The 18,182-nt window shown below is 38.2% G+C and overlaps 1 protein-coding gene across 9 annotated transcripts in view; it reads right to left on the reverse strand.

The window, feature by feature from the left end:
• LOC105218476 (growth factor receptor-bound protein 2) overlaps nt 1-13,972 on the reverse strand; it is a 37,939-nt gene extending 23,967 nt beyond the window's left edge. The window contains exons 1-2 of one of the 9 annotated variants that reach the window (XM_054233247.1): nt 13,840-13,972; nt 9,540-10,056 (exon numbers count right to left, since the gene is read on the reverse strand). In XM_054233247.1, the coding sequence (XP_054089222.1) occupies nt 9,540-9,617 (78 nt within the window). In that variant the 5' untranslated portion in view covers nt 9,618-10,056; nt 13,840-13,972. Of the gene's footprint in view, nt 1-9,539; nt 10,057-13,587 lie in introns of all 9 variants that reach the window. The other 8 variants (XM_011194090.3, XM_011194088.3, XM_054233248.1 and 5 more) reach the window with 8 other exon arrangements.
• Between the last annotated feature and the right edge of the window lie 4,210 nt (nt 13,973-18,182).

Genomic DNA, 18,182 nt, shown 5'->3' on the forward strand with positions numbered 1-18,182 from the left:
TGGACTTAGCCATATCAAACCACACTGCGAATGTCACAAACGATTTATAGAAAACGAAGTTTGGTGAACGTGTTATCTCACGAAATGGTCCAGTCAATTACAGTTATATTTCAAGACTCTATAACTATGTTTTGATATATGTAAGTGTATCGGAGATGTTATAATTTTTAATTCTCTGAAAATAAAATCTTAGATTAAAGCACTTTGAAAGAAGTTTTCAGATATTAAGCGGAAATTGGAAGGAGAATAGTTAAAAATATATGTAATAATACACAAAAAAAGAAATGGAAAATAGGTTTTTTTTTTGTAAATTAAAGTTTTTGTTGGCTCAATATTTTCCATAACTTTTTACAGCTATAAAGTATAAGAAATCCCCATTTATGTTTGTGCAACCAACAACTAGATACATACATATTAACGGAGATAATAGAGAATATATATACGGCTTCAAAAATACTTTGACTTGACCTTTGCAAGCGTGACAAAACAACGAGGAAAGAGAATGTCGAACAAAAACCAGATTGCAACACTGCATGCATGCAACGAATTTAAGTACTTTCACGGTGGTAAGTAAAAAGTTAGGTAGTTAACAAGCAACATGTAACGATGATACTCTCCGCAAACGACACCTTAAACCCTACAAACAAACACAAACAAACACTTAATACATAATGTATATATGTATGTGTGTGTGGATGAGTTATTCGCAACGCCCTGGATGCAGTCTGGATAGCGCTGCAGGCCACAATCTTAAGCTGCACACAAGCTGCGTGTGTGTAAAAGCATCTCGAGCGCAGAGCTTGGCGAGTGAATAAGCCACTAAAAATAGCCACAGTGATTGGGAGTACGAGGGCGAGTCCAAGTCTGCGCCTGAGACTTTCGGACCAACGAGATTGTGTGGATTGTGTAAAGTGTAAAATGCACGAAGAAGTAGTGAAAGAAAATGCAATAAAGAGTTGAACAAAAAAAACAACATTTAATGAGTCGGAAAAAACTGGTCTGACCAAAGTAGAAATGCCAACCACTTACAACGCACTTACAAACATCCACACATGTGTACACACATTGGCAGCAATAAGTGTGAAAACAAAAGGGGAGGGGAAATGGACTGAAATGAAACTAAAAGTTGATGCCGCAAGTAAGGAGGTGGTACATATAATGCTAAAAATGCGCAGTAGAAACGGAAAGTCAACGCATAAGGTGAGCACACGCATACATATAAATATGTATTTTATTATTTTTATATGCAGAAATGTAAATACTGCAAGCGAAAATTGCATGCGTGCCGGCTGTGAACGCAATAAGGAAGTGCAGCAGAGTAAATGAGAAAAATAAAAAAAAACAAGAAGTACAACAACAGCAAAGCAACAATGCTGACGGCGGCAGGATTTCAAAAAGTCTACAGACGGCGGCAGTCAAAAAGCAATCAACCGCAAATGGCAGTCAGAAGAGAGAAAATAAAAAGGAGCGGCCAAAAAAGTTGCACACACTACATATACACCCACCAAACAACAACAAAAATAATAAAAAATAACAACAACAATAATAACAATGCAACATTTTTCCCCAGCTGTGTTTGTCAGCTTAGCAACAATGTTGCTAGGCAAATTTGATTTCAGCAAATTACAGCTAGCAACAACAAATCCGAGCATGATTAATTTGCGTATAAAAAGTTTACGAAAAATTTTTCGTCGGCAAAGTTTGACTACGACTAGAGAAAAAACTAAAAATATCAAGAAAAAAGTAAACAACAAAAGCAACGCAAAGCAAAAGTCTGGATAAAAGTGCATACAAAGTAAAACTGCATGGCAATATATACAGTGAGAGAGGAAAAGTTGTTTGACCAGCAAACAATAATAACAAGCAACAAATAGAGAAATAGTTGTCTACCCGGCAACAGCATATGCATTGCAGTTGTCAAATAAATGAGTGGCAACGCCGCCTCCGTCGACGATGCGCTGCCTGCCACCAACACGACGATGGACAGAAACCTTTTGTTAGTCAGCATAGACCCTCAGACACAATTGTTGCTCGTGTCAGGGACACAGCCAGTATGCACTTGTGCATACACACATAGCTCTGTAGAGTTACGGACATAATAATAGGACCGAGATGTGACTCATCGACAAAAAAAATTAATGCAGAAATAAAAATTGTCCTTATATCATAGATCATACCTGGAAATACAGTAAAAGTTAGAGAAAGTGGAAACTAAATAATGCTTGATAATGTCTAGATAACTATCAGTGTAAAAAAAACTGTCAGGAAGTGTCAAAACCATAATGTCAAGTTAAGTTGTTTCCGATGAGCCAAGACCGTAATCGTGAAAAAAGTGCGAGGCGGGGGGTTCAGAACGCCGTAACTCTTATTCTATATAATTTTTAATTTTTAATAAATGATAATGAACTTAAAATATCTAAAAATCCCTATAAAACAGACCTTCACATGGGATTATCCTTTAAGCAAAGAAATTTTAATATACAGTGGAACTTCTCTAACTCGAATCACCATAATCCACAAAAAAATCGAGTTAGAGAGAATAAATAAATTTTGTATTATGCCTTCGTCGAAAAGTTCGATTTATGGAAAGAAATTTTTATGAAAATTTACTTCTATTGCCAATTCAAAAGTTCGAGTTATGGAGATCTTCGAGTTATAGAATTTCGAGTTATGGAAGTTCTGATATATTTATTTCTCAAAACACCTACGACACACCATCAACTCATTGATCTAGTCGGTATAATAAATTCTTATTCCAAATCACATTTTTTTCAAAAAGTTTTTTTTTTATTTCAAAGGTTTGCATCTATCCTTAATCGTTTTTTCGTGACCTATTACCACGCGTTCTTTTAAGCGAGGTGTTTAGCTCTGGTGCTATTATTTGTTGATGGTCGGAGAGATATCTTTCCTCACATATTTCGAAGTGAAAATCGAAGTTCTCTATCCTCAAAAATGATTTTTCATCTAATAGAAGTTGATCAGATATCGGATCGTATAATTTTGTATATCTATTGAATCAATTTGAAAACCGTTTTATCTGATCTGATCCAGGAAAGCCCAAATGCATGTTATTTGGAAAGCAAAAAACTATATTTTTTACTATCACAAACTATTTACATTTGGTAGGTTCTTGTTTTGAAAGGATATAAAAGGTTAGTAGGTGATCAATAAAAACTTTGAAGAAGTTTGATTCAATATTTTTTTCAGTCGAAAATCCTTTTCAAAAGATTTCACATTGTTTTGCTGGCGGATCCGTTACTTTTTGAACTTTTTACGAAATTCATCAAGTACTCCTGTCTAATTTATTTTACCCAAGGGTCTATTAATATAAAGAAAAAATAAGAATGAATAAGATTTCAAACACTGGATCAATGGACCATAATTAGGTTTGTTCGGCATTTTATCTTAAACCTCTCCCTGGATGTTTCTTAAATTGCCTGGGATTGAATAAACACACTGAAGAATCTTTCGAACATGGATGCTCATCATATCTGGTCTATTAACAATTATTTGATTTCCGTCAGTTGTTTCTTTTATCAGGCGCTCTACAGGTTATGACGAATCGAAGACAGCTTTTGCTCTCTAAAGTCATTTGTCGATGTCAATAAACGATAAGTTGAATATCATTTTCACTGCAGTAGAGTCTTCAATATGCAAACTGTTTACATTTGCATGTCCGCCAATGTCAACAAACAGAAATATATTCACTTATTTACTATGTCAGAATGCATGTCTGCATGCGGACAAGATTTTGCTCTGCAAATGCATATCTATGTGTTCAGTATAAGAACGAGTTACCAAGTCAGACATCAGCTGCGCTAGCTGGCAGACGCCGCCCCAACAGCTGCGGTGCTATGGCCTACAGGCTGCCTGCCGCTTGCTGCTGCTGCTGCTGCACCACTATCATTATGCTGCCTTGCCTTTGTTATTATTGTTGTTTGGCTTTAAGTTCGATTGTTGTTGCAATATTGGCTGCTGGCATGCGGCCTAATTTTTTGTACTATGTGTTTTCCTTTTTTATGGATTTTTTTTGTAGTTTGGTGCTCACGGCACATTGCACTCAAAAAAACAAAAGAAATAAACGAAAGAATCAAAAAAAATCCACAAAACAGTGCAAATATCACGAACCGAGTTCAGACGGCGAGCAAGCAGCAGCAGCAACAGCAGCAAAAGTCAAAAAGCAAGCAACACAATGCACACAGGGTAAATCATGTGAAAGAAGAAAATATATGCATATGAAAAAATTAACACAACAACAAGGGCAACAATTGATGACAGTCAACAGCCGGTCGAGACAGTGTAGAGTAGTGCGGTAAATGCATTTGTATGCATATGTGTGTATGTATGTATGTGTGTATGTGTGTGATAGTTATGTTGCTGCGACGATGCGATTTAAAGACTGTTGCATTGCTTTTGCTGTTGCCCTAGAGTTGTTATTATTACTAGTAGTATACATATGTGTTGTCTGCCTTTTTATTTGTGCTTTGTCCCGTTTTGAGTATTTCTTGTTGTTGCTTAGTAATTTTATCTTTTTTGGTTGTTGATTTTTTTCTTTTTATTTATTTTACTTTTATTTTACAGTATTTTGTCTGCATTGCACTCACAGCCATGCTTGCGTCTATGGTGACGTTGATGAAAACTCCAACCGACAGCTGAGCCAGTCACACGTAGGTGAAGTTCACCATGGCAGCCATGTGTTTCACGAGCATAAAAATTATATGCTCGGCTTAGCGCTTAAAAAAACGTTCGAGATAAGCTACCAACATTCTTTCAATTATCACAAAATCTACGAAAAAACTTAATTGACCCAAAGATGATCCCACAATTGATTAGTGGCATTCCGCTGTTGAGGTTAGTGACTTTTCTTGTGTGCCGATTCAACTATTTGTGGAGAGACTCAAGAGAAAAATTTATTTTTTTAAATTTTTTTTTTTTTTTTAAATAAGGCAATAGGGTGCTATTTAATGTTGATATATAGTAACACTGATGAGAATATGTCAAAACTGACATTGCTATCGTGAAGCCTGTCAATTTTAACGTTAAACGTAGTTAGAGAGATGAGTCAAACGAATGCTTTTAATTTTTTTTTCGAAAACAAGGCTATTGACTAATAACGGAATGTTAACTAAAAACAGTAAATGTTAAAGATTGAAGGTTATTAGATTTTACTTTAAAAGTAAAAAAGCCTCTGCGAATCCAGCAGTGGACAGTATAAAATGATCCCAGGAGAGGGACTTTTTTCAATATCCTATTTTTAACAGATCAAGTGTGAGTCGTATCAAGCTGTCATGTTATTTTTGCTCAGTATTGTTTGGCATTTCATTATGGAAAGACAACAACGTTTTCAAATTATTGAACTTTATTCCGAAAATTCACGTACTGTGAAGAATGTGTTTTGAACGCTTCGCTTAACTAATGGTCAACATAATCGGCCTACTGAGCGTACTATCCGCAAGACCATCAACTAACTTGAGACCCAGCAATTATTATTGGATAATATTCGACCGAGTAGATCACGTCCAGCATACAGTGAAGAAACTACACCAGCCGTAGCTGAGTGTACACGAAGACCGTCGACGCCGTTCGCAGCAACTCGGACTAACGTATGGAACGAGTTCGAGCATTTTACGTCAAGATCTTAAATTGAAGGCGTACAAAATACAGCTTGCGCAAGACTTCAATCCGCTCGACCTGTCCAAGCGACATCGCTCCACTCTGTGGGCTCTTGAAATGTTCCAAGAAGATCCGACGTTTTCGAGCCAAATTCTGTTCAGTGATGAGGCACATTTCTGGCTCAATGGATATGTAAACAAGCAAAAGTGCCGCTTTTGGGACGAAGAGCAATCTGAAGAGATTCAAGAGCTGTCATTTCATCCCGAAAAGACAAAGGTTTGGTGTGGTTTGTGAGATGGTGGAATTTCTGCACACATTATACCCTTAGACTTTTTCATGCAGGGATATGTAAAGTCTATACGGACAATACCGTTTCCGTTCAAAACTTGGAGCAAAACATCACTTAGAAGAGTGCTAGTCGAGCATTTCGAGGGTCATAGAAAATTGAACTCAATGGATGAACCATCTGAGATTAACCGCGACCAACATTTGAAAGAGATAATCTTTAAAAAATAAATGCCACACAATGTTCTTTCGAATTATAATAAACCTTCCCCATTAAATTTTGAGTTTCTGTGTTTTTTTTTTTCTTTAAAAAAGCACACGGAACCTAGAAATGGATATCCTTTTATAATAAAAATCAGGTAAGTTAATAAAAGACAGCAAAAAAATATACAAAAAGAAAATATAACCGTAAGTAAGTCATTACGCCTATTGTGCAATAAAAATAAACATTCGAGGGTAAAGACCGTCTCAAAAATAAAAATCCGTACATTACACGCGAATTAGAATTTTTGACAAATAAAAAACAATTCAACATGTTTTTGCAATTTTCCTCATTTCACCTTTTTAGTCAAGCATAAAAAGGAGAATTTAAAATACAGCCACAGGCGTATTACCGAATTTTCCACGTACCAAAATTTATAAGAATTCACCACCCACAGGTTGCATGGCACCCTCTGTGTACACATGCAGCTCGGTGGGAAGGTGGTTGGTAGAATGTGTGGTTGACTACCTGGCGAGTTGGCGTATTAATTTTCCCTCGTTCTGGGAAAGCAACAGCTTAACAAGTGTCTTGCTGATGGGCAACATGTAGGTGCGCAGCAAAAACGAAATGCCGCCCGTCTAGCATGCGCGTTGACAACTCGAATTGAATTACGCTGATGAAGTAGAAAATTGCAAAAATAAAAAATAAAACAGAAAATAGTAACTCAAAAGCTTGTCTTTCCCACAGAAAATACAATATTTTCCCCTATTTATTGCTTTTATGCATGAAAATGCTTTCTTTTTACTTGCATTTTAGCTTTTCTTTTTTGTCTTTATTGTGCAGAAAATCTCTTGAACCTCACATCTATTTACTTTTCACCTTAACGAGCTGGCGCAACATACGCTCCCCGCTTCCCCCGGCTGTATGCATAACCAGAGTTCGTGGAGTCTTGCAGGCAACATTGGCGATGACGTTGAACTCCCCGCATTAGTTGTTGTAGTTGTTATGCAGATTTGCATATGGAAAAGTTGGAAGACTGAGCATTTCTATGGCGCGCCAGTTGTTGGATAACACACACATACAAACATAAATGCTTATGCATTCGTGTCAGTGTTTGTTTGGTGCTCATATGCGACTTCGACAACATTCACTTCTTAGAAGCTTAACGATAACGTGTGTAAAAATGTAAAGTTATTCACAACTGAGTCATGCAATGAACGCTGCTTTATTTATACACGTATATGACATATGCTCCAGACAACATTTTCAGCAAAAAAACATGTATTTACAGCGCAAATTTGTGTGCAACCCCCTCGCGTCGCGCAACGCACAGGTGACGGCCGGTCTTTAATAATGCGCTTATGCGCTGAATGGCTAACGATTGCGGAATATTCATATAACCGCTGTTGAGCTAAATTTTATTCAAATTAAAGTGCGTGATTTAATTACTGGACTTCAGTGTGCGAGTATAGTGAATGGGGTCTTAACTTTGATTAAAGGAAATAAAATAAATATCTATTTTTAATGAACGAAATAGAAAAGAGAAATACTGTATTTATAAAAAAACACATATGGAGCTTAACATGGATACATTTGAATGAAGGGGAAGAATTGGAAACTTTAATACGACAGAGTCCCTAGAAGACAACGTATAAGCTGGAAATCATAGATATTATTTTGAATTGAAAATTCTAAACTAAGAAGAATGAAACAACGTGTTCGGCAGAAGGTCCTTTAATCACTTACATATATTTAATTTAACTCCAACATTTTGAAATTATTTCTGTTGGTAACCAAGTGCATGCTAGAAGTTAAGGTGTATAAATAACTCCTGTTTCAGCAGTTTTCTATTAGTAACATAAGGTAGGTCGTTGAAGTTGTTTCGAAAAAGTACTGCGTTCTCAACGAGCTCTAAGAAGACTAGTGAAAAGACAGAAGCTAAGCTTGGTCTTGAGGCAAAGCCGAGCACCAGCACTGGAGTTGCACTTAACACTCACTCAAGTAAAGCATCAACATCGGCGGCAGACGGATCCAAGCTAAGTAGACTAGGTCTAACTACAAAGCAGAAAGGTAAAGGAGGTGCCAAAACTGAGGGTTGCTGGCAATGCTTTTGGAACAATAAAAGCGAAGTATACGAATAAGCGCCGTGCTGGACACTTATTAAGGAAGGTAGATTTGAAACCTCTGCGAAAGTGGTTATACCCAACTTTAAAATCGAACCGGCGAATGGCGAAGCGACATCAAAAATACCAAAAATACGGGGTGAGTTATTCAAGAAATCATTTGCGGATGTCGCCCGAACCCGCGTCATTGGCGTCCTGGATGGAGGAGATGCCGAGGGGAAAATTTCCAAGGCTCAATGGAAGTGGATACAAGTCTCTCTGACAAACGTGGCGTTGGAAGTGCTATTAAACAATCCTGGTCTGCCACCGTCTTGTACAGATGTCGTTGGTATCAAGGGACCGAGGGACGAGAGATCGGTCAAGTTATACAAAGCCGCTATAGCTAAATTGGGCGAAGTAAATCCCGGAGCTAAGCTGGTATGAATATCCCATCCAGACCAAGAGCAAGGGCATGGATCCCGGCTACACCACCGCAGTCGAAATCGTCAATGGTAATTGGAATCGAGTTCTTCATCGGCAAGAGCTGATGTTGATATTCCCAGGAAATTTTTGTTGATGGAGTTGATTTGTTTTTCGTTTCGTTGCATATTGCGAATGGTCTAGTAGATAGTCTAGTGAAAACAATAATCATTTCGTCGTTGTCCAAATCATGGTCATCTTTACGCTGGTAGTAAAATAGTTGGTTACACAGCAACTCTTAAGTTTTTAAAGTTAAAATAAACATAATAAAAGCGAAGATCTGACATTACTTTCATTGACTCGATGAATTTAATATTTTACTTTTATTTCGATTCCATTGCAAGTGCTTTTCATTAGCTTTTATCGTTTTAATTACTTCAATTTCTTATACAACTATAAACGAATACAATATATTTATCAGAAATCTATGTAGCAAATGCAAATAAAAGCATCTGACAGAGTCTTGCCAACGGCATGAGGACCATCGTCGTATAAGTACTCTGCTTTTTTAATTTCACTAGATTGTGATTAAACTTAGTAGGAATGTACACTTGCAATAAACAACAAAGCAATAAATCAGCAACAAAATGTATGCAACACTGCATTATCATGAAACCGGAGCAAAAACAAAAAAAAAATAAAAACAATGGACTTATAAAATTAAATAAAGAGCTTATCAGCTGTAAGTAGAAAATGAAAATGTAGTATATATCGATGTTTACAATGCGGCCAGCTGACCTCAAGCGCCTGTGGCCTCGCTGACCACGACCACCCATTGACATACATTTGGTTTTTATGGACTTTGCAATGCATTTTATGTTTATTCGCTTATAGTTAACAGTAGCTATCAAACTTACCTTTAAAATTTGGCTTTTGCGGAAACTCAATTCGTCATCGGCAGTTGCTGAGAAGTCGTGTTTGGCAATTGCTTCCATTTTGATTACTTTTTTTTGTTTCGTTAATTCTTTGCGCTATGAAATATATTGTTGTTGTTGTATCCCTGTGTTTGGCGGTGTATTTATAACAATCGCTTTAATTGAAGCCGATTGTTGTTGTTGTTTAATTAAATTGTGCTTAAAATAAAAACTCTCAATTAATGTTTATCTGCAGTACGCAATAATTTTTTGCTAGATTTTTCTTATGTTAATTGTTTGTTTTGTAGTTATTTTGTGTGTTTTCCTTTTTTGTTATTTTTTTGTCAGCCTTCGTTGTTTTCTTTTTTATATGGGTTGGTTTAAATTTATTATTTGATAAAATTTGGTGTTTTACTTATGTACTTGCGTTAAAATTAGTAAATTGAAAATATACGTATATTTGTATGTTAATTCAGCTTTGAGCCGTTTGTGTTTGTTCACTCTGCACTAAATGATTCAGCTAAAAATAAATATTTGAATTATTAACTCATTTAAAAAATGCTTTCAATTAAAATTGTTTAAAAGCTTTTAATTCACATGAGATTTCCGCACTTGTTGCTCACAAACAAACAAAAAACAACAACAAATATTTCCACTTTTTTCGGATTTTATGTTATTTTACATTTTAGTAATTTGGCAAACACTTGTTCCTTTACGCGTTCTGCACACGCCAACAAATTTTGTTTGATATTTTATATTTATTTTACGACCTTTTTTTGGTTTATTTTCGCGTTTGTGCTATTTTGGTGAAATAGTGTATGAATAGAATTTGCATGTGTAAGTTATTAGATAGAATACATTTGTACGTAGCGCCCGCACGACGTAGCTTGGAAGAATGAACCAACAAGCTGAGCAACGAAATCAGCACATCGGCAGCGGCAGCGCACAGTTGGCTTGCTCCATTGCTCACATGCATACATACATACTCCTCCCCACCGGGCGATTGACGTATGGGTGCGGAGCGCACCAGCTATGTTACGCCAAAGCGGCGTAAAGCTCAATCAACTCTTTATCCTCACAGCGACATTGTTGCCAGATGATCATGGGATTAGTAAAATATTTTGTGGTAGAAATTACAATTATTTTAATATGCGATTTTAAACAAATTGTTGTTATACAGTTGCAAATAATTGGAGGAATGTAGTTTTTATAAGAATAGTTGAGCAAAAAAAAAAAATAGGTAAAAATAAAAGAGTAATTTATGGTAAACAGTGTAGATATGATGTTAATCATGAAAGATTTTCGTTATTTTGCATTTGGTTGTATATTTCCATCTGTCATCAACTAATAGTTCAAATTGTATATAGAGCTCCTTCTTGATCGATCTTTGCGGCTATGGTATTATCTTTGACTCGGATTCGTCTAAAAACTTCAATGTCTTTACCAACTCGTCTGCGTTTTTGTGACTGAAATATCGAAAATCCAAGATGAAGTCTAATTGGTGTTTGTCTTCCAGTGAGCTCAATTACTTCATGCAGCTGGAATTAGTCATTTGTGACGACAAAACTAGGAGGGACGCCTTGCTAATATACAACTACATTAGATGTTGTTGTTGTTGTAGCGGTTACCCAAACATGCCTGAACCATCAAGCCTAAATTAATTGTCATCGATGTCATCTAACGTGAGGCTCAGGAAACGAGCTGTTTCGATAAGGTCGGACCAGAAGGAAATGTGTGTTAGATGAGTGGGATTTAGGGGGCATGCAAAGAGGTGGTTAGTGTCACGACGTGACTCTTTACTTGTATGACACATGTTCAGTATGTCAGGATCTAGTCTGGATAAGTAGAAGTTTAACCTTCTACAGTTTGCAGAACGAAGTTGCGCGAGGATCACTCTAGTTTCGCGAGGCAACTCGAGCTCTGTGGATGCGATGGGAGGTGATTTATCTCCAATTACGCCATTCACGTGAAAGGAGTCGATGAAGGAGTCAATGGCTCCTCTATGAGTGGCGTTCAGTGCCTGTCGAAAGACTGTTGCATCCGAAGTTTTGCCGGTATAGTCCTGTATGTCGTTGACGTATTTCAAGAAGGTACTCTTGATGGCTCTAGGAGGCGGTTCGGCTACTAGTACGTGACTGCACAGATGATTTCTATGAAATCATTCCAACAGAAACTGTCTGGAGAGCATTTCGTGATGCTCCTTCACAGGTAGCATATGGGACTCATTGTATAGGTGCTCAACCGAAGACATTCTGCGGCTGTCGGGAGAATGGTGTTCTGACAATACTGAATCTTTCCCAGCTGCGTCCTACTGCATCCAGACGACTATATAAGGGTTGCGCCCTAGGTCGTTTCCAAAACACTTTTGAATTGTAAACACGGCTTTTTTGTTCATAAAAAATGATAATAACAATTAAGAAATTCTTCAGTCAAAGCTGTTTGAGAATTTCATAAAAAACTTTGGACGTCGTCTGGATGTCAAGAAATCATATTTAAATGCGAAATGCACCCCCACGAATGCCAAATCAGCCAAAATTGACTTCTTCCACCCATCTGGTAATACCGCCAGCAACGTTGTTATTGTTGTTAATTTTATTTCTCAGCAGAAGCAACTCGTGCGCCACTGCGCTGCCAACGTCACCTGAATCGGCATATTTCGGCGAATTGTTATTTTGTGTTGGCTATATATGTATATGTATATGCTCACGAACACACATAAGAAATATGTACGTATGCATATATGCATGTTTACTTTTTGTTTGGTGGCGTTGTTGCCAACGTGCTACGCTGTGCTGTCAGGTTTTGTTCTCGAACGAAATTTTATACCCCTCGTGTTGTTTGAAAACTATGCGTTGACCCATGCGCTATGTGGCTATTGTTATTTCTGTTGTTGATTGTTGCTCTTACTGATTTTCTACTTGTTTTTGTTGTTGTATTCATTCAATTCGTTTTGAACATTTTGCCTATCTACGCTATGCCGTGCATTCGTGGTGTCGTTTAGCATTTCATACAAACATAAATATTCAAGCGAATAGATATGTATTTTTGTATTACACATTTTGTATGATGCGTTCTTTTGTTGTTGTTGTTCTTGTTTTCTGCTTTATTTACTTTCAATGTGTGTTGTTTTTGTAGATTCATCGGCGATGTCTATGACATCTACGCTGGCCCCACGGACATAAATATGTACGTATACAGAACCTTGCAAGAATATTTGTGAAGATTTACATATTTATGTATGGATGTTTGTTTGTATAGAAGTCGCGGTGTGAAGAGTAGGTTTGGAGAAGCGCAGCAGCAGCAATGGTTGGCTGGTCCACTGGCGCTGATTTGGAGCATTGCAATTAAATTGATGAACATTGATCGAAAGATAAGCAAATTAATTATCAAACTATAATCATTGGATTGGAATGAAGTCGAATCAATCGAACTCTTAAATAATTACACTTCTTATACGTTTGTGAGATGTTACATAAAACTTTCGGTCTTTAAGCGAGTCACATGCAAGTTGTGGAAACCTGTGCGCACAATATTTTTGTTAATGCTGCACTGTTGTTTTTTTTGCAAACAGGCCTGTTCGCTGTGCGCTGCCAGATCACTACAAAAAACCGTGCGACGCAACCCAGTAGGGCAAAACGCTACAGAAGTTCAATATCCTGTAAAACAATAACAACAGTGGTCGCAGACAGAGGAAGCCACAGGGAAGACATACCGAGCGTCTTCTAGCTGAACGACTTGTCAACGACATTGCTATCCAGCAATGAATTGCTTCGAATATGTATTTTATTTTTATTGTAGTGCGTGTGGGCGTTGGAAAGAAGCAAAGCGTCAATAGCCATAACAAAAATTAAAAAATAATTTCGTTAGCGGCACACTGTTGCCTTTTATGAACATAACAAATTTTTAATAGCACAAATTTGATTTTTCTTTTTCGTTTGTTTTTTACACTTCATTAGGGTATAGCTGGTCATATAAGCAGAATGTTCACTTGATTTTTGTTAGGTTCGTTTCAGGCCATAATTCCTGCTTTTCTACTAAAACACACGCATACATACAAGCACCACCGAATTCCAACCAGCAGCACAAAGGAATATCTTTTATTCCGCTTCTACACTCAAGTTTGTCTCTTTTCTTATTCCTTTCTTGCGCTGCGCTGCTTTTGTATGCGTCAGAAACAGAAACCACCTATTTGTGTCTAATATATTTATTTGCTTAGTAACATAAACACACACACTAATTTTTGTAGTTACACAGTTAACAAATTAAATAAATTTATTGTGAAAATGCGAGCGTTAAATATTACTGTAGAATTTCTTGTGCAGAAAAAAGTGCGACGGACGCAAACCGCGTTTACATACACCCCACGACGACGATGACAGACGACAAGTTGAATTCTTCTGGATTCTCTTTTGTTGGCATTTTTCTACTGCCCCAACGAATGTGCAGGGTTGTAAATTACTACTTTGTAATTACGAAGCAACAATGGGTGATTTTGAGGAATTCTGGCGGCTAGCGCTAAAAGTTGGCTGTCAAACTGTCGAATTGGCTTCAACTTTTTAAATGCATATAAATATAAGTAAATTATCGAGGTGGTTATTCAAATAAGTAAGTAAGCTAGGCTAAGGTAATTTATCAATTCTTATTTGAAAAGAATAATATAATTTTTTTTGTGATGTATTTAAAGAGCAACATCTCAAACTGTCTCTAATCTATTGTGAATGTGAAATGGAAGGTAAAGATTAAGCTAAGTTCGAAACCTTAATTAAATATATATTTTAGAAACCACTGTGTTGATAACTACAAGGTGTAGACGAGTTTAGATTCAGAAGAGTTCTTGTTGCAGGTTTTCTCCGCTCCGCGTTCCGTTCTTTATTTATCTCCTAGCGGTAGCAGTTTTTTTGTAACTAGCTTCTCTCTAAACGAAGCAATTTGAGGTGGAGAGACCATAAAGTCTTATCCGTAATTTGGAACCAATTTGAATTATGTCAACCAGCAGCCAGTGGTTGTTGATAATATTCATTGAGATCAACTAACGCGTGGCCCAGGAAACGATTGCACCCTAAGGAGAAGGGTGTTAGATGAGTCGGGTTCGGTTGCAATGTGTCCCACTAACAACCTCTTTGCATCCCCAACGAACCCGACTCATCTAACAATACTTTCCTAATGTAATGCATAGATAAGAGATGAGTCTACTACAATATCCAGATTTGCGAGAGTGTTACTCTGGTTTCACGAGGCAACTGGAGCTCATCGTCTGCAATTGGTGTCATTCCACTCCAAGGATGTTATTCCGTGGAAGGGAATTTCTCTTCTTGATGGCACCGCGGTTATAGCCGAATCCACAACAGCGCGCCACGCATCTCCCCTTTTGGCAGTTTGGCGCCAATTGGTAATACCAAGTGAAGACAGGTCCTTCTCCACCTGGTCCTTCCATCGGAGTGGAGGCCTCCCTCTTCCTCGGCTTCCACCAGCGGGTACTGCATTGAACACTTTCAGAGCTGGAGCACTTTCATCCATTCGAACAACATGACCCAGCCAGCGTAGCCGCTGTCTTTTTATTCACTGGACTATGTCTATGTCATTCCATCTTCTGCGGTATTCGCCGTTGCCAATGTGTATGGGACCAAAAACATTCCGCAAAACCTTTCTCCGAAAACTCCTAGTGCCATCTCATCGGATGTTGACATCGCCCACGCTTCTGCACCATAAAGTATGACGGGAATGATGAGGGACTTATATAGTTTAGTTTTTGTTCGTCGAGAGAGAACTTTACTTTTCAATTGCCTACTCAGTCCATAGTAGCACCTGATGGCAAGAGTGATTCTGCGTTGGATCTCAAGGCTGACATTATAATCGGTGTTGATGCTGGTTGTCAGATATACGAAATTATCTACGACTTCAAAGTTATGACTGTCAACAATGACGTGGGAGCCAAGACGCGAATGCGCTGACTGTTTGTTTGATGACAGGAGATATTTCGTCTTGTCCTCTTTCACCAAGACCAATACGCTGGAGACATTTCGTCCATATATCACAGCATGATCGATCTGGTTGCGAGTGATTCGATCGGGGAACAGCCAAGTAGCTTGATGGATTTTCATATGCTGACATCTAGTACTACAAACGACCATATTTCGGACACCAGCAAAGTCGATCAGCCTCAGGCCGTTTGGCGATATCTCGTCATGGAGGTTGAATTTTCCGACTGTTGTGCCAAAGGCACCTTCTTTAACCACCCTAGCGTTGAAATCGCCAAGCACGATTTTGACATCGTGGCTCATAAAAGGTATCTTTGATCACCAAGACTCGACGACGGAGTCTCTTTCCCACCACAAATCCAACACCGAATTTGCGCTTCTTTATGTGGGCGCTGTAGTAGATGTCACAAGGATCCACCTTCTTCCGTCCTTGTCCCGTCCATCGCATTTTTTGGATGGCGATGATGTCAGCCTTTACTCTTACGAGGACATCAACCAGCTGGGGGGAGGCACCTTCCCATGCCCTTAAATAGTCTATAAATAGACTTAATACGTATCCAGAGGATACTTGGTCTAAGACAGAGGAAGTCGTGAGCTGCTTGAGCCACATGCAAAATAATCGTTCCTGGCCACTCCCAACTACATATGACTCCATCCATTCATTAGGAAGGGGTTAATGGCTCCACTATGAATGGGGTTTAAGACAGCTCTCTGTGTCCGAAGTCTGATCGGTGCCTGCAGTAAAGAGACCCGCCAGAGCGAGGCAACTATCGGATTGTTTTCAGAATACGTAGCATCATAGCTTTGTAAAACGAAGTATCACGCGATTTTTTATAATTTTAGTTCTATTCCTTTAAGTAAATCGGATTGTTTTTGGATTTGATGATTTGGGTGTTGACATCTCAAATGGCAGCTAATATTAGCAGGAGCTGATCAGTTACCGGGGAATCATAGTTTTGGTGTCTGGAAAATACGAGAATTCTTAAAATCTGGAGGGTTTGCCTATCTTAGTTGCTTTGAGAAGACTCATATCAACCTGGCTTCTTATTAGTTCTAAATATTTTATATTTTAACCAAAGGATCGCTGCTGTTGGTCCATTTACTCTATAAACGTCGAAGCTATCTAATTTACCGGGGATATACGAAGCTGTAGTCTACATTCTGCTTGATAACGTCGCCCATTGCGACAGTGAGTTCGTGTCAGTCTAATCAGTTGCATGTTCGGCTATGTTTACAAGCGAAAATAAAAATAGTTGTCAACAACTGTCAACAGTGAAAAACGGTACCGCTAATTAGCCAATCGTCATAACTAACAGACATTCTCAAGCCCGAAAGGACTATAATTAAAATAAACGAATAATGCGTTAGGCGAACCGTTACACAGTCAGCGACAGTCGGCCACACTGTCTAGCATTTCCAATGTGCAACTGTTCCACGAAAAATTCATAACCAATGAGCTCATACAATTCCTTACCATTTAGCCCAAATGTTGCATTTATTTTTATTTTGACGCTTTGTAGTTGTTGCCGGTGTCAGTTGGTCATAGGCACGCGCCGACGCAGTTACGCCCACGTAAAAAAAATGTAATAAAAAGGAAAAAAGTGTAAATGGATATGTGAGCACTTCAAGTGAGTAGTATGAAAGCAGGCTAATCAACAAGGACACGCCAGGACATACCAAGCACCGACAAGCAAAAACAAAAACAATTAAATAAAAATGAAAATGGGATTCAATTGCGGCTTGTTGTGCGTTACTTCCCGGAATTATGCGCCTCAGAGTTCAATATCCTGCGGCAATGTTTTATCTGTGGCATGTGGAAGCGAACTGTGAGCTGAAATGGAAACAGCCGAAGAGCCGTCTCCACAGTTTAAACGTGGATTTAATTACTTTTGCTCTTTCCGCAGTCTTTCACCTACGCATGCCACGAAGTCTGTGCGCCATTAGCTGGCGCTTACGGCGAACAAAGAGCAGTCGAGGCATGAAAATGCTACTAAAATTTTAATTTATATTTTTTCTTTTCAATTGTTTTCGGTTACAGTATTTCGTAGTTCACCTAATTTCCAACATTGCACTCTCTCTATATTTAGCATTTGTTTAGGTGGGGGAGGACGTGCAGGAGGGTTGTTTGTCTACCGTCGGTAATTCATTCATTGTTATTGACTCATTTATTATGCGTACCAACAGGAGGACAATCCCTTCGTGGGCAGAATAGTTTCGAGGAATAACAGCTGCGCCGGCGCACACTATGCGTCGTTAGTGAACATTAAATATTCGAAAAGTTTTCTGTGCCCTGACAAGGTATACGCATGGTTTTCAACTCCCCCAGTAGGAAATTTTAAAAATTTCACCAACATTGTGCTAACAACAAGAGGTATATTTATTTTACAGATAGCCAGGCGGCATTGAAAACACTAAAGTCTCCAAGGCTCTCATCATAGATAGTGAAGCCTTGAGCTATTAATGGGAGTATCTGACGATAAACCTGCAATGGGTTCGTGATTGAGTGGTTTTCCAGGAAACTGTGAAGGGTATGAACTAGCAACATTACAACTAAATTCCGATAAAGAGGGAATATATACCTATGTCTCTGGCCACCTGTAGATATATGTATAATCGACAAATATGTCATAAGCATGACTGAGTCTCAGTGGAAACAACAACAACTGAC

The sequence above is a fragment of the Zeugodacus cucurbitae genome, chromosome 6 (assembly GCF_028554725.1).
Source record: "Zeugodacus cucurbitae isolate PBARC_wt_2022May chromosome 6, idZeuCucr1.2, whole genome shotgun sequence".
Taxonomy (NCBI): Eukaryota; Metazoa; Arthropoda; class Insecta; order Diptera; family Tephritidae; genus Zeugodacus; species Zeugodacus cucurbitae.